Consider the following 24,079-nt stretch of genomic DNA (forward strand, 5'->3'; position numbering starts at 1 on the left):
TTCTCCACTTGACTTCAAATCTCCCTGCAGACGTTCTACAAAATTCACAACATCTGTAAACGATACAAAGGAGAAGGTCCTGTCGACAGCGTGCACCAGAGCTCTGCCCAGTTGTCATGTAACAGGCACAGTCACACGCTCCAGGAGCAAACAGCAACCACGGAATACAGCACATTGCTAACACGAAACAGAGCTCGCTGTGGTCCACCTAGCAAATCCTGATTTGCTGTGTGAAATCATTGAAACGGGTACATAATACTAAAGGCTCTTTAAGCTCCTACTGGTTTAGCTTTGATTCCCCCGAGGATCTATGCTTTGAATGATGGTTTATATTTTTAGTACCTATTTCCCCTTTTTTTCTTCCCTTTTTTTTCCCCTCCTCTTCTTTGAAGCATAAAAGTTAAACTTAAAAGCATTTGCTTAATATGGCTGAAACAAATTTTAATACAACTATCAAGAACCATGCCTCAGGATCTGGTTGGAAATTCTCTGTGCACATTAGAAAGTAGCACAAAAAGACACAAAATGAAGCACAGCAGCCAGATTTACTCTTGGTTGTACTAAGAGAGAGGCATACACTACATTTACCACTAGGGAATCAGGGTTCAGCAAAAGTCTGTCTAGCTCCATGGCCACAGGCCATCACCTACTCAAGATTTGGTTCATTTCACCACCTGAATGAGAAAAATGCAGGCCATCCCATTAGCTTACTAAAAGCATCGCCACAGCCACAGATAGCTCCTATACCATAACAAAAATAATCACTTTCTTTCTGTGAAATACATAAATAGATGATAATTCTTTTTTTAATTAATGTAGCTAAATATACTTTATGAATAAGTTATTTGGAGGACATTTTCTCTGTGTTACTTTTTTTTTTTTTTTTTAAATCTCAGTGAGTCCTTTTTTTGTGCTGCCAGGGAATAACTTTATATACTATCCATACCTTGCATTTGTTTTAAAGTGAAAATGTAGCTCACTATTTTAAAGGTTTCTCTCCTCACATACAAAACCTACCCCTCCGAGACATATGAAATCTTCCACTCAATACTGACAATTAAAATCAGTAATTACTTGGCACTGTATCAGTCAGTCTTCAGTCACAACCCTCACAGCAAAACAAAGCTACAGCAATTTCCAAGTCAGGTCTTAACTCCATCCTCATTAGTGCAGCTCCGACACAAAATATTCCTATAGGCAAACCCAAGCAAGTGTAAAATAATAAAGAACACTGCATGGAAAAATCCCAAATAATTAGTGTCAGGAAATATTTGGCAACAAGAGATTGGAAACAACATGAAGGCCTAACAGAACAGAGAGGCTAACACCAGTCACTTAGTAGAGTGTTGTTAAAGCAGTACTATTCCTGAAGGGTTTTCTTCATTCAAGCTTTTCATCTCCTTCTTCCACATCTTTCAGACTGAGCACTTCAAGCGTTCCTTTCCCTTTTGTCTCACACCGGATCAGCTCATCAATCTCTCTGAAGCATCCTGGGTCAATAAGGCACACCTGAAATATTTTACATTTAATCAGTACAGGGTATAGCATATTTTTCATTAAAAAATATATATTATTACTAAAAAGCTCTTCACACAGTTGGTAAGAATTTATCAATTAGTCTTTCCACAGAAGCTCTGCAATTTCTTTTACCTATACTGTACATGACAATTTTCCCAATTAAACTGCTAGATTATGACCTGTTCTCAAAATGATTTTTACTCAGTAGCAAATCTTGCTTTACTATAGGCTATTTTTTAAAAAATATGACCAGCTATTTTCAAATAGAGACCTGACCCACCCAAAATCTTAAATAATGGTAAGACTCTGCATGTGCAGAGAAATCTGTCAGATAAAGAGCAGTTACAGGAGAATCACTGCTAAGAGAAATTACACACATGTCTCTGCAGCCCAAACCAGCAATCTTTATACAACAAAAGTTGCTTTCAAGTTTTCACTATGATGGTGTGAAATGAAAACCAACAAACTACATCTCTGATTTAGAGTCCCTGGTAAACTTCCAGCTTTTCAAAATGTCCCCCATGTTCCTCTACTAGAATGTACACGTGTAGTCAAACGGAGCATGAAACCCCGGACTGCTTTTCGGCTTACAATTTCTAACTGCTCGTGGAAGTCCTCATTCTCGATGACTTTGATCAGTGGCTTGAGTTTTTCTTTCAGTTTCTTCCCCTCCTTCTGTGGAAGGATGAATCGCAGCCTCATGTGGGCACGCTCAATCTGCATGGTCTCCTTTAACTGTCGGATCACTTCCAGTGCCTGCACGGATATTAAATACATAAATGGATTAAATACACCAATTTGCCTAAAAAGCACCAAAACAGAGTAACAGGACAGAATCACAGAATGGTTGAGATTGGAAGGGACTTCTGCAGATCACCTAGTCCAAGCCCCCTGCACAAGCAGAGACACCTAGAAGAGGCTACCAAGGACCTCATCCATTTTTCCTACCTCCAAGGAAGGAGACTCCCCAGCCTCCCTGGGCAACCTGCTCCAGTGTTCAGTCATCCTCATGGTACAGAAGTTTTCCTCATGTTCACATGGAGCTTCCTGTGTTTCAGTGTGCCTCTCGTTCTGTCACTAGGCACCTGTGTCTGGCCACATCCTCTTTACATCCTCCCTTCAGATATTCAGAACCATTGGCAGGATCCTCCCTCAGCCTTCTCCAGACTGAACAGCACCAGCTCCCTCAGCCTTTCCTAATATGAGAGATGTTCCAGTCCCTTCAGCATCTTAGTGGTCCTGTGCTGGGCTCTGCAGCAGCCCCGTGTCCTGCTGTCCCAAGGAGCCCAGCACGGGACACGGCCCTCCCGGGGCGGCCTTTCCAGGGCTGAGCAGAGGGGCAGGATCCCCTCCCTCCCCCTGCTGGCAACGTCCTCCTGATGCGCCCCAGGCCACCATGGACCTTCTTGGCCACCAGGGCACAGTGGTGGCTGTGCCCATGTTGCCCACCAGGTCTCCTGGCTCCTGCTCTGCGCATCTGCTCTCCCACAGGTCAAACCCAACCTGCGCTGGTGTAGGGGATTGTTCCTCCCTAGTTGCAGGAATCTGCACTTCACTGAATTTCATGACCTTCCTCTCTGCTCATCTCTCCAGCCTACAGTTATCTTTGAACAGCACTAGAGCCCTCTGATGTTTCAGCCACTCCTCCCAGTTTTATGCCATGAGCAAACTTCCTGAGGGTGCACTCGGTGCCACCATCCAGGTCCCTGATGATGGGATTGGAGCTGGCGTTTACAGCCAGCTGCTGCCTTTCAGATAGACATTGTGCCACTGATCACAACCCTCCGAGCTCTGCCAAAACCACCCTAATCACATCTCAAATCCTCTGTATCAGCTTCAAACACGTTTTTCAGCACGGATCACTGGAATTTTGCTGGAGAGAGTTTGATATTATGCTATTTTGATTGCAAAGGCAGAATTCTTGGTGGTGCTGATCACTTAAAGGACTCAAAAAAAAGGGCCTGTAATAAACAGAAGTCACGCTGCAGAACAATGGAAACCCCTGGGGCTCACTTGCAAAGCCTGACTAATGACCCCAGTTAAAATGAATCATAAAACAATTACTTTCATTTCAGACATACCACTGTTACTGCTTTGATTAGTTTTTCTTTCTTCCCTAAACACTTTGAGAAGAAACTACCAGAGTTTCACAAGCTGCTCGTTTCTAGCACTTATCTGTCAGCCAACCGACTAATCATTTTTTGGACTTTGGACCACTGTTTTTTTTGATCCCTGTTGAACGCGAATGAAGAAAATACATTTGAAAATAACACTTGTGAGTGCCAGCTGACTTAAACAGAAAACCAACCTGCTGTTTTGTGCTCTTGTTTGGTTTGACAGAGTAGTGAATATCCTTCATAGCTCTTTCTATCAGGATTACTGTGTATGGTCTCTTTGTTTCAGGATTCACACATTTGTCAGCAACAATAGTTGCAATGTCTCTAAACATCTGCTCGAGCTGAGTGTGCCGTTCCTTGTCCGATACCTGCAACTCCCCTTTCGATAAAATCTGTTTGATTAAAAATAAAGAAAAAATAAAGACTGCAGTTTATAAGTGTCACAGAATTGACTTAGGAGTAAAAATCTAGTAATTTTGTTAAATTTACTAATGACTTGAAAGTTTGGTTAAACAGTAGGTATGGAAAAGAAAATCATATCAATAAAATATATCATTCTGACAGACAATACTGGCAAGATTTCAGAAAAAAAATCGTATTTTCTAAACTATAAAAAGGAGTGCAGCGTTATTCAAAGTACCATCACCCACAACAAGCCCTCAGTTTGTATTGTACTAAGAAGGATTTTTTTTTTTCCTAATATTTGCCTGTCCAAAGTGAGCAATCGCCCCCCTCCCCTCTTTGGATATATCTTTTATATCTTTGGATAGAAACAGCAAACATACCCTGGGTGAGAGCTTCCATGGGGACGATAAACCTCTTTTCACGTGTCTTTTGCAATCAGTGCTACGCACTATGTAAGATTTTCGGGGCTCTGGGGGTGTCTGTATTAAATTTAATACTATATCGGGGAGGTAACATGCATTTCTGTTTGTTTCTTACCATATAGAAACTCCTATAACCTATAGCTCAGAAGGGTGCTGCACTCCCTGGGTGTTGGGGGTCCTCCTAGCAGCGAACCGACCTGTGCTGCTTGTGTGACACTTGTGCAAAACACTCCAAGCACGGATCTTTCCGGGGCTGCTTTGCGGAGCGTGCGTGGGTCCGCGCCCAACTCACCGTCTTGCAGATCTCCGTCTGGTCATCGGTGCCAAAGGCCTTCACGAGATCCTCCTTCTTGGCCACCTGCCCCTTGGACACGTTCACGAACACCGTGTGCGTCTGCAGCACCTCGTCGATGTCCTTCTCCCTGCGGGGCCGGGAAAACGCGCGGATGGACGCGGGGAGCCCGCGGCGCCGCCGGCCCCGCCGCCGCGCGGGGCCCCCGCCCGGCCGCCCCCCACGCGGCTCCCCGCGGGACTCACGCGCCGCTGCGCCAGCCCATGACCTTGTTGCGGTAACAGGCGATCTCGAAGCGCTTCCCGGCGCGGCGCGCCCGCACCACGGCCACGTTGGTGAGGCGGATCTGGTTGGTGGGGGTGAAGATGGACATGGCGGCGGCGGCGGCTCGCGCGGGCGCCGGCGGGGCGGGGACGAAGCCGCCGCCGCCTCCGCCTCCGCGCCCGCCCGTTGGCCGTCGCGCCGCTCCGCCCGCCCTGCTTGCGCCGGGAAAAGGCGTCCGGGGGGAAACGGCGCGGCCGGCCGAGCCGAGCTGAGCTGAGCGGAACGGAAGGGGAGGCGGCGCCCGCGCGCGGGACGGGCCTGGGCCGGTGAGCGGCGGGAGCGGGGCCGGGGCTCGCGGGGTGCCGGTGCGGAGGGTTAGTTAACTCACCCGCGGGTGCGGGTTCGTTGCGCTCTCGAGTGTTTCACGTGCAACGAGCGGTCGCCGGGGCCGCCCAGGCAGTCCCCGGGCTGCAGCGTCCTGGACCTGGAGCGGCAAAGGCGGCTCAGGGCAGCCCGGTTCAGAACGGAGAGCGCAGCCGCTCAGGGCGGTCAGGACCTTCAGTCCCCTCCAGGCTTCAGTCTGGCCTTGAATCTCCACGTGCCAAAGTGACTCTTGAAACAGGAGTAGTTGCTAATGCTTTTTAATCAGCTGCTCAGAGGCCTTGCGTTAATTTTCCCCTTGAAATGGCCATTTATTGCCCTGGGGCTGTGCACGTGTGGGGTCTGTGCAAGGCCAAGACCGTTGCCCGGTGCAATGCTCTGTGTATCTGAGCTTTAGGTAGTAGCGTGGTGCGAGCGTGTCTGTCCTTAAAACCCCATCATCTGCCCTGGTAGTGAAAACCCAGTGTTCTTGGATGATGCTGTGTTGGCCTTGGTGTGCGGGTTGGTCTTGAAGGGATCTACTCTTGCTAAATCTGTGATTTTTTTATTCTAGTTTTAGATGTCTCAATGGATCCACAGAACTTCTATACTTATCTGATGTCCTTATGGCTACACCGATTTTATATCTATTCCTCTGTTGCTTTGGGGATCAGTATTTGGATCTGCATTCAGTTCTTCACCAACAAAACTGGAAAAAGGGTAAGTGAACATTTAAGCCCTTTTGCCTGAAGAGGCCTGTAAAATCCAGGTGCAGAAATGAATAGTTGTCATGCAACTCATTGGTGCAGTAAAATGGGATACTTTACCAGCACTCTAGGCTGGTAAATAATAAATGGCTGGGAAATAATAAATGTAGCTTAGCTCACTTAATAGTCATGTTCCTCAATTTGGCTCATATCATGAATTTGAAAAGCTAACTAGCCTTGTTACTGTGACGTTGGAGCAGATCTATCTAGACTGGTCTGTTGCTTCTTCAAGTAAATAGCTCTGTGTCTGCCCAATGTTTGTTTGGTTTGTTTGTTTTTCCCTGCCCACTGAAGTTAATGACGAGTCTGAACCACATTTGGGAGTGGGATTAGCCTAGTCAGAATGCAAAAACTTCTCCTGTGTGTGAGTGAGGAGCTTGCGATGGGAGAAGACTCAGGTTGTTCTTCAGGTGGTGTCTTCAACACGGTGATTGCTTTGCAGGATGAGAAGTGCAGTGGGGATCCAGCTTCTGCTGAAGTAACGGAGGGCAAGCTCGTAAATGGATATGTCTCCTCGAAGGCGAAGGAGGTCTATGTTGCTGGAGTAAAGATTTTCTATGGATCTCAGACTGGCACAGCAAAGGTACAGGCTGTTTTTGTTCATATGTGTGATGTTAACATGAAATATTGTCTAGATTCAAGCATGCCTTAAAAACACTATGCTGTAAAAACTTGAAAGTTTATCAGAAAGTTGGCTAGCTCATCAGAAGTCGTTGGCCCAACATGAAAGATCACAAATGAAAATATGTAAAAATAACAGTGATCCTATTTCCCTCATTTAAGAGAGGAATGCAGTAGAGACACTGACTACGAAGTCTAAAATGGGCTCTTACATATGTTCTTAACTTGCTAGCATGTCCTCTTTCCTTATAGAAAGCACTATTTTTAGGTGTTTGATTTGTGTGTGTGCATGCAGAAATCATTGGGTCATTAAATGAATCTACTTTTTTTTTAATTAAATTTTATTTTTCCCCCATCAGTGTATTTCACAAAAAAAAAAAAAAAGATGGGAAAGGTGGAGGGGAAATTGTAGGTGCAATATCCAGATCTTGTATGTTGTTCTTTCCATGTTGTGAGACTTCCTGTGCCAGGTGGTCACAGCAGAATCCATTTGACGCTTAGCTTAGTTGGGTTGAGTTGTTAATGACTTTCTACATTTCTCTCCTCAGAGATTTGCCAAAGATCTGGCTGAAGCAGTTATTTCCCTTGATTTGTCTGCAGAAGTCATTAATATGGGAGACTATGATCCAGACGATAGCTTAACAGAGGAGGTAGGTACCTCAAATATGAGTAACAAATACAAACTTTTTCTCGGAATGCAAAGGGTCTTTTCCTCTTTAGTAAATGCTTCTCTGATTATCCTGCAAATCCCCAAAGTTCCTTCTGTTTTGTGTAGGTGAGTGTAACCTGTCAACCGTCAGCAGAAAATACATGGATTTTAAAAACTGCTAGAAAAAGGATCATGTAACATCCTGTGATACAGATACTAGTTATTTCTCATGTCTGAGCTGTGTGAGTGGCTGCTGCAAGTCCTCCTGTTTTCCCTTGGCAGTATGCACCTAGTTAAATAGAACAGATAAGTCATGATAATTCTGCAGCCTTCAGCAATTTGTAAGTTAGCAGCTTCCTGGAAAGCATATTTATATTTAGTCTCTGATCAATCTTTTAAAACTATTTAACCACCCCTCCCTTTTGTTAAAATTGATGGCTGCCTTTTTAACCTACCAAAGACTTTGATGCTGCAAGAGTCTGCCCAAGAAGCTATGGAAGGAGGTAGGGAAGGTAGGTGTCCAAGTCTGTTTTACCAATGTGTGCCTGCTTGGCAGGGGAAGATGTCTTCATTTTCCCTTGGCTAAGTTAGGATGGCTTAGAAGGGAGGATAGCTGTTCTTCACCACTGCCATCATCACCAGAATCAAAGGTCCCTAATTCACACAGCCCAAGAAAAAAAGTATCATTTGTTTGGACTGTCCATGTGTTACAGTTCATTTTACCAGAACACTTTACACCGAAGTGACCTGTTCTTTCCTTTCTTGTTACTAGACAACCAGCAGGAACGTCTGTGTGTTCTTGGTAGCGACGTACACAGATGGACAACCGCCGGAGAGCGCAGCGTGGTTCTGCAAGTGGCTAGAAGAGGCTGCCAATGACTTCCGCTTTGGCAAGATGTACCTGAGAGGCCTGAGATACGCTGTGTTTGGCTTGGGAAATTCAGCTTATGTTGATCACTACAACACAGTAAGCTTCTCTTCTTTATCTTTTGCTCTTCTGAAAAGGTCAGGCTTTCTTAAATTCTGTAAAATTGAGTGACCCTGATAATGAGTCCATCCAATCTTAAAAATCTATTGCTACTGTTTTGAGAACAGCTTGACAGGAAATACATCTTTGAAGCAATCTGCTACCTTTCTAACCTGGAAAAAGGAGTCCCATAAGCACTGCATTAATCTTGGAGGCTTTTTGTAGGGACCATGAGCATGTATTTGGTAAACTTCTCCTTATTAATTTCCAAGTTTCAAAATCTTTCCATTAGTGCATGAAGAGGTAGTACTGTAAAACCTCTGACTTTCTGCTTTTAGTTTAGAGCGCTTCTTTCTCAGCATTTCATGCCCTTTGCTGGATTCTGAGAGTCTTATTTTCATTTCAAGAAACTAAACTTGAAGTGCCTTAGTCCAGGGGTAAGGATCTTCTGACCTGGAAGGATGAAAATGGCATGATTTGTCATCACATTGTGTAGCCGGAGCCATGCAAAATGTATTAAGTCCTTGCTCTCCCCATCACCTGTGTTTAACTTGGGCTTTATGTAATTTCTCTTTATCTTCTATCCTGTCCTAGGTTGGAAGAAGTATTGACAGGTGGCTATGGATGCTCAGTGCCAGCCGTATCATGACTCGTGCAGAGGGGGACTGTAACGTGGCCCAGAGCAAGCACGGCAGCATCGAGGCTGATTTTGAAGCCTGGAGAACAAAGTTCCTCAGGCGGCTCCAGGCGCTCTGCAAAGGCGAGAAGAAACCCTGCAGTGGGAAGTGCAAGAAAGGGAAGTGCAAATCCCAGGGGAAGCAGAGCAAGGAGAGCTCGGATCATGAACATGGGCCGTCGGAGTATGTGAATACTGAGGTAGAGCCAAAATCCACGAGACCCCCTTTCTGTAAGGGGAGTGTCTTGACCAGGGCTGGTTCAGTGCTCTTTGACCTCCCCCTCTAATTCAGAAGGGCCCTGTGGAAAATTCATACTTCAAGAGAGTGTAGAGAGAGAAAAGTTAGATCTCTTAGCAGGCAATAATAAGTTTCTAGAAGAAGTTAGAGTAAGTTGCCCAAGAACTAGTGGTAAACCTAGACTGAATTGCACCTGTACGATGAGGAAGCCTTCCTGTTGTGAAGGAAAAGGTGTATGTTAGGACTCTGGGGAGACAGCCTGGTCTTTCATGAGAGTTTTTGCTTATCCCCTTTGCCCGAATGAAGCCCTTAGTTCCCCCTGAGCAGTTAAACTGCTTCTATTTCAAGTAGCTTCTTGGATGATTTGCCTGTATCCTGTTTTTATTTTTTTCTGATGAGTTTGGGGAGTGTTATCTGAGCAAGTCCTGTGTTGCCTCTGAAGCAGTCTGCTCTAATCACTTAGGTCTTTTCTGGACCGCAGGTGCTAACTGTGGGTTTTGAATAAAGAATCGTGTCTCTTGCTCTGCAATGAGACACCTAGAGCTGCTATGGCACTCTATTCCTCCCTGCAAGCCATGTGCTGTGCATTGCAAGTGGTTGCTGTTGCCATGTAGAATTCCACAGAAAATAGTGGCTCTTTGGTTGAGTGGGTTTGAAAGTTCAGCTCCTGCAGGAACAGGAGTAAGTTTTGCTGTTATATCAATCCTGTCTTGCTGTGCCTTGGCTGTGTACGGAGAGGGAGACAACACTTCTGCTCTCTGAAGAGTTTGACTTGGAAAAGCAGTGCTGCTCCTTCCTATCCGCTCAGGGAGCTGCGTTTCAGGGAGTTAAAAGGGGCTAGGCCTCCAGACCTTCACGGCATACAGGGGGAGTTGGACACCTCCCCCTGGACAGTGTGATCGGGTAGGCAAATGAGGAAAACAGAATAGTGTAGACCTCCAGGCAGGACATCTGGATTAAGTTTCCAGTGGTTTGTGTGCTACTGAGATCTTTAAAATAAACTTAGGATTTTTAATAGTATGTAGATGCATCTAATATACAGGTGGATGCTGGCTTGTTAGTTGTTTTTAGAAGTCTTTGTTGATGTTAACACACAGATATGTTCCTAATTTTTTTTTCCTTCTGATCTCCTACACAGGCAGAGGAGTTTTTTGAAACCACTAGTGAGGAGGAATCTGATGCTGAGAAAGCTGGAGACACAAATTCTGTTGTAGATCTGGAAGACCTGGGCAAAATCATGAGCCACATGAAGAAAGCTAAGGTACTGGTGTTACAGTAAGTGTGGAAGCACCATGACTTTGTCACTGATCAGTTGATTAAAATATTACTGCTGGACTGTGATCTGCAGGGTCTACCAGAATGTGAGCAAAGCATGATGTATTTAAGATCCTGATCAGAAAAAGGATATATTTGGGAGTAGGTTGAATAGAAGTGTTGGTTAACTGGGACTTGTTTGAGCAAATGCTCTAGTGACAACTCATTTTCAGTCTGAGAGAAATTACTTTCACGGTTAATGCCACAGGTCACTGTCTGCAGCTCAGCTGCTGTGATTCACAGTCCAGTGTCTAAACACAGATCCTGTTTCTATATCTAGCTGTGGGGGGATCAGGTGAAGTGCAGACATGTATCATATAGGCTCATGCCCTGGCAGGTGCAGTGCTACAGCTGAAGCTGCTGCACAGGCTGCTGCAACATTTTCTGCACATTTTTTTGCTGTTACTGCAATTGGATAAGGTGATGTGCCCTCAAAGAAAGGCAGCAAGCTTGATCTGCCATTCAAATCTGCCAAATAAGACTCTAATTCCCCCTTATTCTAGGGTGTCTTATCTTGCGAGGCTTTGCTGTGTGGAATTCTACAGCCCTTTCTTGGAACTTGACTGTTTTCTCAGCAGTCTGAGACAAGGTTAAGAAGCTGGGCAAAGCCAGGCCTTGGATCACAGAAAGCTGAATGTTTAGGAGAAAATGAGCCTGCAAGAGGAATAGAGCAAGGGACAGAGATCCCCATAAGGAATGGGAGAGGTAAAACATTTCTTGCTGCTTATAACAAGAGCTGACACAAGGAGAGTAGCTTTCTTCTATTAATACTTAGGGGTGAATTGGGCCACTGTATCGGGGCTTCCATCCCCAAGCAGAGTGACTCTCCTGCTGTAGTTTGCACAAAAAGGATGGTTGCGCTGTCTGGGTTTCTTTTAGGCAAAGAAACTTTTCCTGTGTAATCCTGCTCCATGGTGATCTCTTTTCTCCACTCTGCTGTGTTCACCACTAGAGGTCAGTGACTAAAAGGAAACCCCGTTTCCTCTAGCAGCTTGCCTTGTGAGATGATTTGGGATCAGGGCAGGAAGGCAGCTTCATCCAAGAGTTTTATGAAGATCTAGTCCTTGAGTTTTCACTGGGTAATAAAATATAGCATCACCCAGGTCAAAATGTAACAGTAAACAAAAGAAAGTGTGGATTGCTGATGAGTTGATAGGTAAAGAAGTGATCACAACAATGAAGTACTTCCAGCTCTTAGTTTCTCAGGCTCATTGTGCTGGTAGTGTGCACAGCTGAAATCCCAGTGTGTTTGGCTTTATAAATAGAGCTGAAAGTTCCCTGCTGTCTGCCATTTTTCCTTGAGTATGATCCAGCCTGTTGCTTATTCTTTCAGTCTTTAGACTGCTCATCACGATGCACGAAAAGTCAGAGGTCTGTATGACGTATGGAGCCTATCAGGGTTGTTCTTTGCAGAAGTGCAGGGTCTTGGCATGGATCATGTTCTTGTGGCTCTGACCTAAAGGTAGTCTCTGCTTCAGGGAGAGTCACCATCTGAGCACAGCTGCTCATCTGGAGTTGCACAAGAGCGATCTGCTGCATTTTCCTTGGAGCAGATCCTCCATCCTGGCAGCTGAACACGGCTTCTTGGTGGTGCAAGTAGGTAGGTCCTTGGGGTGATGTGGGCTGAAAGTGTGTTCTTTCCAGGCATGGAAATAGCCTGGCCCTTGTGGATATGAGCTGTTGTCAACTCACTGGATAAGACAAAATCCCTAAACTTTGGGATAAGAGATCAGGGTCTCTGTGGCTGATACTGCTGAACTACCCTGCAATGGCATGACAAGATTTTTAGACTAATTCTACAGTTCTAAACAATAGAAATCTTATTGCTGGCCTCTTTATTTCTGTTCTACACAGCTGATTTGTCTAGATAAAAATCTAAGCTTCCAATTTCATGTTTCTCTAAGCACAGCAAAGAGAAGGGGTGTTCAGGGGTGACTTCAGCATAAATCCTCCACTCTCCTGAGCGGGAGCGTCGCTTCCAGAACGAGGCTGGACGTAGCTGTGTGACCATTCACGTGGGAGCCTGAACTGATGGTTATCCTCATCATTAGCTTGGAGGATGAATGACTCTGTCTTGGTGGTGAATCTCTTGGGGAATGTGTGCATTGACTTGCCAACAGGTTTGTGCAAACACTTGGATTGTAAAACGGTCCCATAGGCGCAGTTATTTACTCTAATGAAAATAAATGCTGAAGTAGTGATGTTAAAGAGCAAGAGGATTTGCATTTATGAAAGTAATTCATTGTGAACAGGCTCACTTGCTTCCAGACTGGAACATGGAGTTGCTCGAGTCTGATGCTTTTTGTTTTGTCGTGTCCTTACTTTAGTGACTGTGAATTTGTACAATGAGAAAGTGTTCTTTCAGGTGAGTCACATCCTCCCTTTAGGAGGCTTGTTTTTTTCTTAGACTGCTGAACAATGTTGTGTTTTCCTTTGTCTGTGTGTTAACACTCATGTAATGTTACATGTCTGTAATTCTACCAACAAGGGTCAGTGAGGTGTTCCTGCATGTGGACTGCAGTATCCAAGGTAGTGAGTTTGAAGAAAACTTGGGTATTTGGGGGTTTATTCCAGGCACTCCTCTGTACTCAGTCCTCTGTACCCACAGTTACTTGGATTTAGATTGTGCCTAGCAGCTTTGCAGCACAGGTTTTATGGATTTCTGTGTATTAACTCCTTTGGATGTGGAATATACAGGCAGGTTATGCCTTGGGCATCACAATGAACTTCCTAGGAAACTTCAGGACCCAGCTTTGATCTGTTCTGCAGGCCTTGAGAAGTGCTAGTTAAGACAAATGTGCAGACACAGGTAATCATAAATCCTTGTTGTCTTGCTTTTTAATGGGATGGCAGAGCAAGTGATGCTGTGGAAGCAAGTCTATCAAATGAATGTTGCTCAGATCTCTGTGGGTAGAGGTCTTAGCTTACTCTTCCTGGGTGAAGTTCCATCTGCTGTTATCTAACCTAATGGAAATCTAGACTGAATTTGTTTTGCAGCTTGCTGGACATGTAATGCAGCTTCACTGTGTTCACCAGCGTGTTGTGAAAGGGTCTGAGGTAGCTACTGGATTCTTGTGGTAATTTGGGTCAGAAAGATGGCATCAGGTGTGCAAGGAGAGTACCAGAACATCTCTTCCCGCTACAGTTGTAGCTGTTCCAGGTGCTCCTTTGGGGAGGTCTGGAAGAGATGGGTTTTTAAGGAGCTTCTGGGGATAAAGCAACTGCATTTAAAATGATGGTGCCTTCTGCACATTGAGCGTCTCTCTAGGGTTGGCACAGAAGGGTTTCAAAGGAAAATTGTTCAGATGCATAAGAACTGGTATAGAGAAAATCCACAATTTTTCTCTTGTCGTAATATCTGGATGGAAAAATTTAATGGCTGCCAAAACCCATTACTTGTTTCTCAGCATAAAACAACTTCGCAACTTGCCGTGAGAGAGAGTTACAGGGACCTGGCTTCTGGAATGGACTCACGTCCACGCAGATCACATCTGCTCTGTGACAAAACAGATTCCAGGTATGCAGTCCAGCAAGGGGTGAAAATGGCCTTAAAGAGGGGCTGGGGAGAGCAGCTCATCCCTGTCCCCTCTCACACTGCCTTTTTACAGGTATCTGCAGCTGGTGACTCAGCTGTGGCCTAGGCCAGGCTGGTGGTGGGCAGGGTAGGTTTGGGTTTTCTCTGCATTTGCAACTCTTCTAGCTTGTTCTTATTTAGGCAGAGAGCATAGGCCTATTCTTAAAAGTGCTTTTATCCAGCAGTGGAAGATGGGATTTGTTCTTAGTGGATTTAATAACTATGTAGACTTGTAAGTTGTACAAATGCGATGCACTTTCCCTGTCCTCCGAAGTTATTCTCCTGAAATGTATTTATCAGATAAATGTGGAATCTAATGGGGATGTTTGTGGTCTGCAAGACTGCTATTAATCATAGGGACACTGTTTCTTAATGTAGATTATCTCCCACAGCTGGGAGATTGTGATAAACTAGAAGGACAGATCGATCTGGACAGATTCTTAGAGAACGAAATGGCTTTATTAACCTTCATATTTATAAAACACAGGCATGATTAATAATAATACCCAACTCTTTTTGGATGGTTGGGGAGTAATCAAATGGGCATATTTTCTTGACAGCTTGGAGATGAATGCTTATATTCCAAAATGAAGTTTAGTGATGCTTGTAGTGCCATTTGCAATGTAAATGCATAAGGGCTGCCTGCGTTTGAGGATGAGAGTGAGACTGAGTTCACAGGTCCTGGCAAGTCCATTCAAGAGGCTTCTGCTTGTCTCTGTGACACAGGGACACAGTGGTAGGTTCAGTCACTTGTGAATAATTTAGAATGGCTTATTTTTTTAGGGAAGATGAACCATTCATCACCGCTGGGACTGTAAATGACACTGCTCAAATATTTAGTGATTGCTTGTGAGCTCAGGCTACTGTGGTAGCTGCCATTTGCTGAAGAAACTTTCAGTGAAGTTGGCTGGGGTTTTCCTTGTGTCTGCACTGTGAGTTTGAAGACTTGCAGGTTTAAGATAAGGTTAAAAAAGTATGCAATTAGCTGCTACAAGCAAACTTCTGCAGTGTGCAAGAAATGTTAGCTGTGGCTTAATCTAATTAAATAAGTCTCAGGTACTCTGTCAAATTTAAAAGCAGCTTAAAAATGAAGTGTCAGTGGAGAGCTTTCCAAAAAGTTTCTCACCTGTAATAGGTGAAAAGTCTCTAGAGGAAAAATGTGGTCTTATATTCAACAGCTCTGTCTCTTGGCTAGATTTTGACCTCTGCTGCTCTGGCTCAGAATTCAGAGTAATTCTACATCTGAGGGTAAGATTTAGGCTAGCACTGAAATCTGGCCTTGTTACAGGAAAACTTCTCTCAGTGCTCTCTGCCCCTTGGCTGTTTACAGTGGATTAAAAGTGAACAACTCTGAGATTTCTGGAGTCTGCCTTTGCCATGTAAAAAATGAGGGTGCCCTGTAAAGATGATGATGATTAGGACCTAGTCTGCAACACTCCAGACCATCTGCTTGCCGTATCTTACAGAAACCACAAGCAGTCCTTCTCCAAGTGTTTATTTTTTTTTCTGGTTCACATTTAAAGGTTCTTACCAGCCAAATAACACAGCTGAATGGAAATCCACAAATCTACATACCAACTAATTACCTGCAGCTGGTAATTAGTGGCAGAGGTGTTGAGGAAATGACTTGCTGAAGATGCCATCTCTGTGGAGAGACTAACACAGAAATGGCTGTGGGAGCTCTGTATCAGCTGCCAAACGAACGTGCAGTTTGCCTGAGGTGTTATGAGGTACTGTAAAGGTGTCGATGTTCTGCCAATGGACCCTACAGATCAGTCACGTAGCCCTGAAATTCTTGATAAACCTGTCTGTGTGCAGCCTCTGGTCAAAATTTCTCCTTATTTATCATGACTGCCCAGTGGTCAGGGTTGGTCAGAAGTGGCTGTCAACACCACAGGTATCCATCTTGTCCTGTCAATTCCTGTGTCCTGACGGCATCCCTAGACACAGAATCACAGGATGCTTAAGGCTGGAAGGGACCTCTAGAGATCATCTAGTCCAACCCCCTGCACACGCAGGGTCACCTAGAGCACGTGGCACAGGACTGCGTCCAAGCGGGTTTGAAGATCTCCAGAGAAGGAGACTCCACAACCTCTCTGGGCAGCCTGTTCCAGTGCTCTGGCACCCTCACTGTCAAGAAATTTTTCCTTAAGTTCCTGTGGAACTTTTGAACTCTGAGAGTTGCTTTTTCTTACTTGTTGTCAGGTGAACCACTGTTTTGCTGCCTTTCCTTGTCTTTGCATCAGAGCAGATATCCTGACATCCCTGCTGGGCTGAGAGGCCTCCTGTGGGACGGTGATCGCATCGTGCGAGCAGCTCCCCCAGGACAAGAGGAACGTGGAGGTCCTAGAGAGGGGCCAGCGTAGAGCCGCAAAGATGATGGACTGGAGCATCTATTGTGTGAGGAAGGACTGAGTGAGCGGGGCCTGTTTAGCCTGGAGAAGAGAAGACTGAGAGGGGGCCTGATCAACATTTATGAATACCGGAGGGGAGAATGTGGGGAGGATGGGGCCAAACTCTTCTTGGTGGTGGCCAGTGACAGGACAAGGGGTAATAGATACAAGTGGAAACACGGGCAGTTCCACCTCCATGTGGGGAGGAACTTTTTTCCTGTGAGGGTGTCAGAGCCCTGGCACAGGCTGCCCAGAGAGGCTGTGGAGGCTCCTTCTCTGGAGATCTTCAAACCTGCCTGCATGCTGCCCTGTGCCCCGTGCTCTGGGTGTCCCTGCTGGAGCAGGGGGCTGGACTGGGTGATCCCTAGAGGCTCCTCCCAACCTCGGCCATTCTATAACCCCACATGGGGATGTGCACATCTGAGTTTCCCTGCTGCTCTCCAGTCAGCCCTAGTTTCTGCTGGAGGTGAACTTGAATGTAGTCTCTAGCCAAATGGTCTTCTTGAGAAGATGAACCCCAAGAGTGGTTGTGTTGTCTCTTAGTAGCTTTTAATAACCTGCACTGATGTTCTATGGGTAAATGCTTGCCTGTGTTATGACACTCATGAAGACCAAGTGAAAGCTGCATCATTCCTTTGTGAGGAGCTGGCTGGTTCTCCCACTTGCATCTTGAGTTGTATCAGTGTGCCCATATGTTTCTCTGGGAGGCATTCAGGGTTTCTAATGTAAAATGATAGTCTGAAGTCCAGCCAGAGCTCACTGCTTACGAGGGCTTTCTTTCCATAATGGATCCTATTAGTAGGAAATGCACCTCTAACTGATACTAGCTTGGTTAATTGACTGGAGGCTGCTTCTAACATCAGAAATGATTATAGCATAAAAATACATCACTCTTTCCCTTTTTTAATGTATATACAGTGTTTTAACTGCTCAGAAAGACTGGTGTTGAGATGAAATGTCCTTTAAGCCCTAAGCTGTAGGGAAAATGATGGAGCAGAGCTGAGAGATCATTTACAGGACTATTTGAAAAAATCTGCAAAATCCAGCAAGCTGTTGTAAAAAGGATGTATGATACTTGCTGCGTGTGCAGCAGCAGAACGGACTGTAGCAGAAAGTCTTACAGGTTTAGGCTGGGCATTTCAGGACACTCTTGTCAAATCCTGTTTCCTAGGTTTTAGTTGTGATTGTGGTAGCAATGAGGAAAGTAATAAAAATGCAAATGTGGTACAGTTGGAGCTAGTCATTTGTGGGTGGAAGCGGACAAACACCTTTGGTTTTGATTCTTTTGTTTCCCTTGAAACGATCTGTCTCCTTTACCAGCGTGGCCAGGGAAGTCCCCCCATCCCACAGACATCTACAGAGTGAAGCAGCACGGGAAGCGCTTGGAGCCCTGGTTTAGCTGCACCCTTCTCCAAACCTGGCCTGCAGCAGAGCAGTGACCCTCTGCCTTGGTGGGGTTTCCTCATGGCCCTGCGGATAGGTGTTTAGGAGTTGCAATCTGGGAGGCCTCTTGTCCCTGAGGATAGTGGCTCCTGCTGAGCTGACAAGAAAACGGGCACTGCTGGTGGGATCATTTATGCTTTGGACTTCCCAGATGCTGCACGTGGGTTCAGCCGGCTGGCAGCATACGCTTCTGCCGTTACTCATCTGCCTGCATTTGGGGTTTAAAAATGAGTTCTTGGCACTGTTCTGCATGTCAAATCTCAGATTTTTTTCTAAACAAAAGGGAACATGGATTTTTCCTCCCCAGAGTCTGATCCTGTGGATCTGTTGGAGCAGCAGCCTTCTAACACCTGCGTCAGAAAACAGCGTGCGGGACCCAGCATTAGCTCTGCAGCATGAAAGGGTAGATGTGGGTGGAGGTTTCTGTATTGAAAATTCACAAGGGCTTCTATTTATTCCAGGAGAAAATCTCTCTAGCCAGGTTCTTTTGTTTGTATCAGGTGGAACCTGTCAGGGTGCTCTCAGGTTTTTAAGGATACCTCTTGAAAATATATGTTCTTTTTCCTTCTCTTTTAATGAAGGCACCTGCTATTTCAGTCCCTTGCAAAGTAAAGGACAGCAAAGTTCCCTTCTCTTTTCTTGTCAGCTTCTTTGTTTCAGTTCAGCCTTTTTGTTTTAGTTCAGACTTTGCTGAAGTGGATGGTGATGTTCTGGGGGGGAGGGGGTGCTCTGTGATTACGTAGCTGTTTTTAATAAGCTTTTCTTAACATTAGGTGGTTTGCTCAATCCATGAGCTCCTTTGCTCACTTGCAAATACTCCGAGCTGGTTTTATTGATAACTGGCAGTGACTGGGGCTATTCCACCTTGCTGCAAGGTTAATGGGGTGCTTAGTCCATGAATTGAACGAATTGCTGCTCAGTTTCCATATGCTAACATTTGGTTGTGTGACAAGTGGTGTGAACTGAATACTTCATTCAGCCACTCTCTTAGAGAACTCTAATACCTTTTTTTTTTTTTTTTTTTTTTTTTTTTTTTTTTGCTGCTAGGAATCATTTTCTGACAACCTTACTTGTGTTTTCCCTTAGTTCTGGTTGTATTGCTCCTGGCTCCAGGCCCTGACATTATTGCTGATGTTATTAGTGTTTGCACCATATCGTTCATTAAAAGACGCCAGAGTCTTTGATGGATGAGGCTGTAGAGGTGACAATTCTCGAGTTCCCTGTTGTTTGTCTGCTGGGAGGTTAAGCAGGAGTGATGTTCAGTCCGAACTGTCTATTTGGGATGTTGTGGGTATCCTTTTTTCCTTCCAAGAGTAAAATCTGCTCAGGGAACACATTTTCTTCAGCTGTAGCACATCAATAAATAGAGCCGTGAGGCTCCACTAAGAAATTCAAATGAATTCCTAGCTCTCCCTATCTGCAGGTTCTCTCCATCCACGAGCAGGGAGTAGAGGACAGCTCCGCAGTCTTTTGGCAGCAAAGTACTTCAAGGGCATGAAAAGATGAGTGTTGTCACCACTTGCTTGATTTGCTGTGGAAAGATAGAAACTTCCCTCAGATTTATTACAGAGCACTCTGCTAAATCACCAGGACTTGAAGTCTGCATTGTGCAAAGTTAACTTTGTGTTCTCTCCTGAAATCCTAAATAACAGGTATGAAAGGTTTATTAAGCGCATAAGTAAAACCCATAGGGCCGTGAATTTCATTTCCAAGAAGCGATGTCTGAAGCCCATCACTTGCCAAATAGAACAAGTCAGGTATTGCAGTTCAGAGAAAAACAAATGATTATTTTGTTTACAGGCTTTCACATCAGGATGGAGGAGTGAAAAAAAATACCATTTCTGTAAGGAAAAATGATTAGTGAAATAAATGTAGTTCTGCCAGCCAGTAATGCGATTTTATTTATTGGTGCTTTTTTTATGTTTGGGTTTGGTGTTTCCTCACATACTGCAGCAACTGACACAATATGTGGGCACAAATGCAAATAACCTTTAATTCAGAAGGACTTTTCTTCTATCTGAAGGTAGGATCTTGTATTTGCACTTAAGTGAGTCACTGCATTTTTAATGTTATGATGTGTTCCATCACACATATTGTGTCCTTCCAGGAGAATTAACCTGGCATGAAGTAGTAGAGTGGATGGGCCAGGAAGTGTCCACTTAATGCACAGTGTTTTGCTTTGAGTAGCTAAAACTTCTATTTCTGGGTTAATTAGTTTTTCTGGATAAGAAAGTTTAATCCTTAAAACACTTTTTTCCCATACTTGTGTTACTTAAAATCCTCACATATTAATTTTGTCTGTTTAGACATCTCCTATCCATAAATAAGTACTCCAAAAATCTAGCTTCTCAGAGAAGTTTGCAATGTAAACACCAATGAAATCTTGTGCTTCTACCTTAAAAAAAATAGTTCTGAGCAAGCAGTGAGTGAAAGGATGTGGAAATTGGAGCCCAGCTTTCTTCAGTAAGGTCCAGACTGTGTTACTGGTCATTAAAAAATATCTTCCTGCACAATCTCTCTGAAACTGCAGACAAAATGTTATTCAAAAGGGGTAGGAAAGTTAGACTGTGTCCTTAAATGTCTTTATTTTCCTCTTGCACTCTCAGGTGCCCTGATGAATTGTGTGTTTTCCTTGAACCTCTGCGATTCCCCGCAGTTCTTGTTTCTGAGTCACCTTTAATCGTTTTCAGAGCTCTTGCTCACGTTCAAAGGATCCGTGTGTGTGTTTAGGAATGACTAATTATTTTCTCTGTGAAGAACACAAACCTTGGCAAGTGAAGAGCACTGGTTTCATCAGTGATGTTAACAGTTGGTGGGACAGACTCAAACTGGAAGCGTTTATCTGAACTTCTTGATGTGTCTGGTGCAAAAGAGACTTGATGCGAAATTGGCTCAGAGTTTTTGAACTCAGAATGTTCTCTGGTGCTTGTTTGTTGTTTATCCATAACTTCTCTAATATTGCAAAAAAAAAAAAAAAAAAGCCAGAAAGAATTGACAGATTACAAGTTCCATGAAATATCAAAGTAATTACTTATACTTTCATGCTTCTTTCTGCAGACATGAAAGAATAAATGCTCATAAAAATCTATGCGGTGACACATGCAGCAGAGGATTTATAATTTTTCATGTGCTGGGGTTTGTTTCTCCTTTAAACTCTATGCTAATATATGATACTCCTGCATTTGTTTGTAGCTTAAACTCAAAGCACTTTACTGTGGTTGTAAAGGCTGCATCTGTTGGAAGCCAAGCTTATGTGTGATGCTATAGGTTATATGTGTAGAGTTAGTTAAGGAAACAGCTTTTTCTTGCATGGCATTTGGCAGGGATTTAATTTTGATAGTGCATTAGATTGGCCTTTTAGGTGAGTTGTGAAGAGCATACTTTCTAATCTGCAAACTGTTTGGATGTTTTAATTATTTCAATGATGTGACTTTCTTCTTGACCTGCCCAGATGTTTGGAACAGTTGCTCTTTTTCCACTCAAGAGGTGGTTGCATTTTGGGTACAAGAAGGCTTGTTCCCTTCACTCTGGGCTTTGTGCAGAGACATGGAGCATTGGATCTACAATGATCAATGGTCTATGATCAATGATCTGAGACATGGAGCACTTGGATCTACATCTTGGTGTCCCTTTGGCTTTCAGATGAGGTTGACACTTGTTTCTTAAAATATCCCAGAGACCTACATTATGATGTTACTACTGAAAAGTCTATTGTGTTGGGGAGTGTTGTGAAAAGTGAGGCAAAAAGGTGTCACAAACTCCTGTAAGAGCAGGTGCTGGTGGGAGGAAGGATAAGATGCAGAGTTGCACAAATGTGGAGTTTGTGTGGCCTGTTGCGTGTTTGGCCGCTCTGTCGGACGTGGGTGAAACGTTCTGCGGCGCTTTGAACACGGTGCTTGAAACTAAATGCTTGTAACTCTGTGTCCTTCAACAGAAGGAGCGTGAGCTTGAGCAAGGAGGCGGCAGAGGCAGCCGGTCTCAGGAGAGCGCTGGAAGGAAGGAGGAGAGCGAGAGGAGAGAGATGATCACCGCGGCTCTGAGGGAGGCGCTCACGAAGCAAGGTGAGGTTCTGCAGCAAGCAGGCTCTGCACAGGCCTTGAGCTCTTAGTGGTAGATGTTTTTAGCAGAGCAGGCAAACAGCGAGTGTTCTGTCCTTTAAAGGAAGATACCCCTGGACTGTCTGCTGTGGTTGGAAGTAGGACAGAAGTTAGGAAAGGACCTTCTCAATCTGATTTGTAACAGGGAAGCCTCTAAAGTAGGGTACACCAAAGATGCTTACAACTGTCTGGGTTTGCAGGGTTTGCTTCTGCTAAATCAGCTCGGGCAGAGGATAATACCACGTGCATTTAGCTCCCAAAATGTAGGTTCCCTAAAGGATATTTGAAGATCAACTTTGCTTCTAACTTTTGCATTTTAATCTTCTTTTTATTTTGGTTTCAAACTGATTTTATACTGAAACTCTTATTTCCAGGAAAAAGTCATTCAAATTAATTTTAATTATCCACTAGAGGAAAATGGATCATTAGCTCTCCATGGGCTACAGAGAGCAAAGTTAATGAACATAATGCCCTTAAAAGAACCCCCTCCTCAACCCCAAGATAGGCCTAAGCAAGTGTGACAAGAGAGAGACTGAAGCCCTGCAGTACGAAAGCTGCAGTTCTGAGTGCCAAAGCCAGGAGAAGGGTTATGTGAGTTCCTGGGCTGCTGTCACTGCAGTTAGAGACTGATGGGAATTAGTCTCATTTCCCTTCTCCCTTAGGATGGGAGCGCGCTCAGTTTTCTTGCCAGCTAAATCGATAGTCTCTCTCCTGATGCTTCTGAAAAGGCACTTTTTGCTCACTGCAATCCAGCCACCTCCCTGCAGGGCTGGGCTTTGAGATTCTGCTCGTGTCCTGGGCACCTCCAGCCGGGGAATCCAGCACCTTCCTCGCCAGGATCTCGGCTGTTCTTCAGCCTGAGCCCTTGAAGGGCTGGACAGAGCACAGGTCACCTCCGAGCTGCTGACACGTTTGGTGTTTTTTGTTTGTTTGTTTTTTTGCTAACTTTAGTACAGCTATCATACATTTGTGGTCTGAATAAAAGAATCTCTAAAGCAAGGCTTAGCAAAAAGTCACAGTGACTTTGCTGCTTTTCATGTCCATAGCTCTACCAGTGCTGGTTGGAAACTGAGGTTATCAGGTGGCTGGTTTGGTACATCTTTTTGTGGTCATCTTTACTACTATTTCACCCAAAAGTTTAATCTTCCTCCTGCCCACAGGCATGTTTGGAGGTGAATGTGGTTGGCAGGGGTGGAGGGCATGGACAGCTAGAGTCAAAGCTGCCTGGAGATGGGCTGTGAGGAGGGAACGTGCTTGTCTGCTGTGTGCCGAGAGGTTGCGGTGGTCACTGACCCATCATAGTGTTTCCCATGTCCTCCAGAGTTGTTGGCTTTTGCTTTGGGATACAGGAGTATTGGAAGGCACGTGGAGACTTCCCTACTGTGATTTGTTGGCACAAAGGCAGGTTTCCCACCAAAATCTGGTTTCCTTGTGATGTTCCAGGGATGAGAATTGATTAGTCAATGATAAACTCTATTTTGTAGGCATCTCGCTCTTCTTTTTGACATTGGATGTGGTGCCAAAATTGGATCAACAGGATGGGTTCAACGCATGTAGCTGTGCAGCTTCAAAGGCTCCAATCTGTGCCTGTATCTTTCCAGTTACAAATGACTCCTAATGATGTGACCTCCCTTCTTCTGGTATTCACATCATCATTTAATATTTGCTCTGCCTTGTAGAAAGGGAATCTGCCTTCTCACATGTCAGGCAGCCCTTTTTCCTGGAAGTGCACAACAAAACAGACTTATATGGCTATTAAAAATAAAACAACTCCTTTCCCTCGACACCATGCCGAAAGAAAAGAGCAAGTCCACTAGGTTTGAAAGATCGTATGATTGATTTAGCAAAAACTGGTTGTTTTGCCTATAGGTTCAGTGATGTTTCAAGATTATCCCCTCCGGCATAATTAGCCCAAGAGAAGGGGGAAATGCAGAGCTAGTAAATAGGAAGAAAGTTCTTCCT

General features: G+C 44.6%; 2 protein-coding genes across 4 annotated transcripts in view; one reads left to right on the top strand and one right to left on the bottom strand.

The window, feature by feature from the left end:
• Window positions 1-1,018: 1,018 nt before the first annotated feature.
• SBDS (SBDS ribosome maturation factor) lies at window positions 1,019-5,136 on the bottom strand. The gene is made up of 5 exons (XM_088530137.1): window positions 5,000-5,136; window positions 4,755-4,884; window positions 3,827-4,027; window positions 2,110-2,274; window positions 1,019-1,509 (listed from the first exon to the last, which is right to left on the bottom strand). Exons 1-5 carry the CDS (start codon window positions 5,125-5,127, stop codon window positions 1,381-1,383), a joined length of 753 nt encoding a protein of 250 aa, XP_088386263.1. The 5' UTR covers window positions 5,128-5,136; the 3' UTR covers window positions 1,019-1,380.
• An 821-nt stretch (window positions 5,137-5,957) lies between these two features.
• The window catches only part of LOC104578103 (S-adenosyl-L-methionine-dependent tRNA 4-demethylwyosine synthase TYW1), a 96,929-nt gene continuing 78,807 nt past the window's right edge, over window positions 5,958-24,079 (top strand). Inside the window, exons 1-7 of one of the 3 annotated variants that reach the window (XM_088530132.1) lie at window positions 5,958-6,098; window positions 6,588-6,728; window positions 7,315-7,416; window positions 8,188-8,382; window positions 8,977-9,258; window positions 10,435-10,557; window positions 21,955-22,081. In XM_088530132.1, coding sequence (XP_088386258.1) covers window positions 5,967-6,098; window positions 6,588-6,728; window positions 7,315-7,416; window positions 8,188-8,382; window positions 8,977-9,258; window positions 10,435-10,557; window positions 21,955-22,081 — 1,102 coding nt within the window. In that variant the 5' untranslated portion in view covers window positions 5,958-5,966. Of the gene's footprint in view, window positions 6,099-6,587; window positions 6,729-7,314; window positions 7,417-8,187; window positions 8,383-8,976; window positions 9,259-10,434; window positions 10,564-21,954; window positions 22,082-24,079 lie in introns of those variants that run through there. The other 2 variants (XM_088530130.1, XM_088530131.1) reach the window with 2 other exon arrangements.

This window comes from Tinamus guttatus, unplaced genomic scaffold (genome assembly GCF_059628265.1).
Source record: "Tinamus guttatus ecotype Peru unplaced genomic scaffold, ASM5962826v1 Tinamus_guttatus_pri_ptg000356l, whole genome shotgun sequence".
Taxonomy (NCBI): Eukaryota; Metazoa; Chordata; class Aves; order Tinamiformes; family Tinamidae; genus Tinamus; species Tinamus guttatus.

Bases quoted from the DNA above. Each gene is read 5' to 3' on its own strand.
- SBDS (XM_088530137.1), bottom strand. From the start codon at position 5,127: ATGTCCATCTTCACCCCCACCAACCAGATCCGCCTCACCAACGTGGCC. The intron at 4,885-4,999 runs GTGAGTCCCGCG...CCGGCCCCGCAG, and splicing joins ATGGGCTGGCGCAGCGGCGC to GGAGAAGGACATCGACGAGG. The intron at 4,028-4,754 runs GTGAGTTGGGCG...TTAATCAAACAG, and splicing joins AGACGGAGATCTGCAAGACG to ATTTTATCGAAAGGGGAGTT.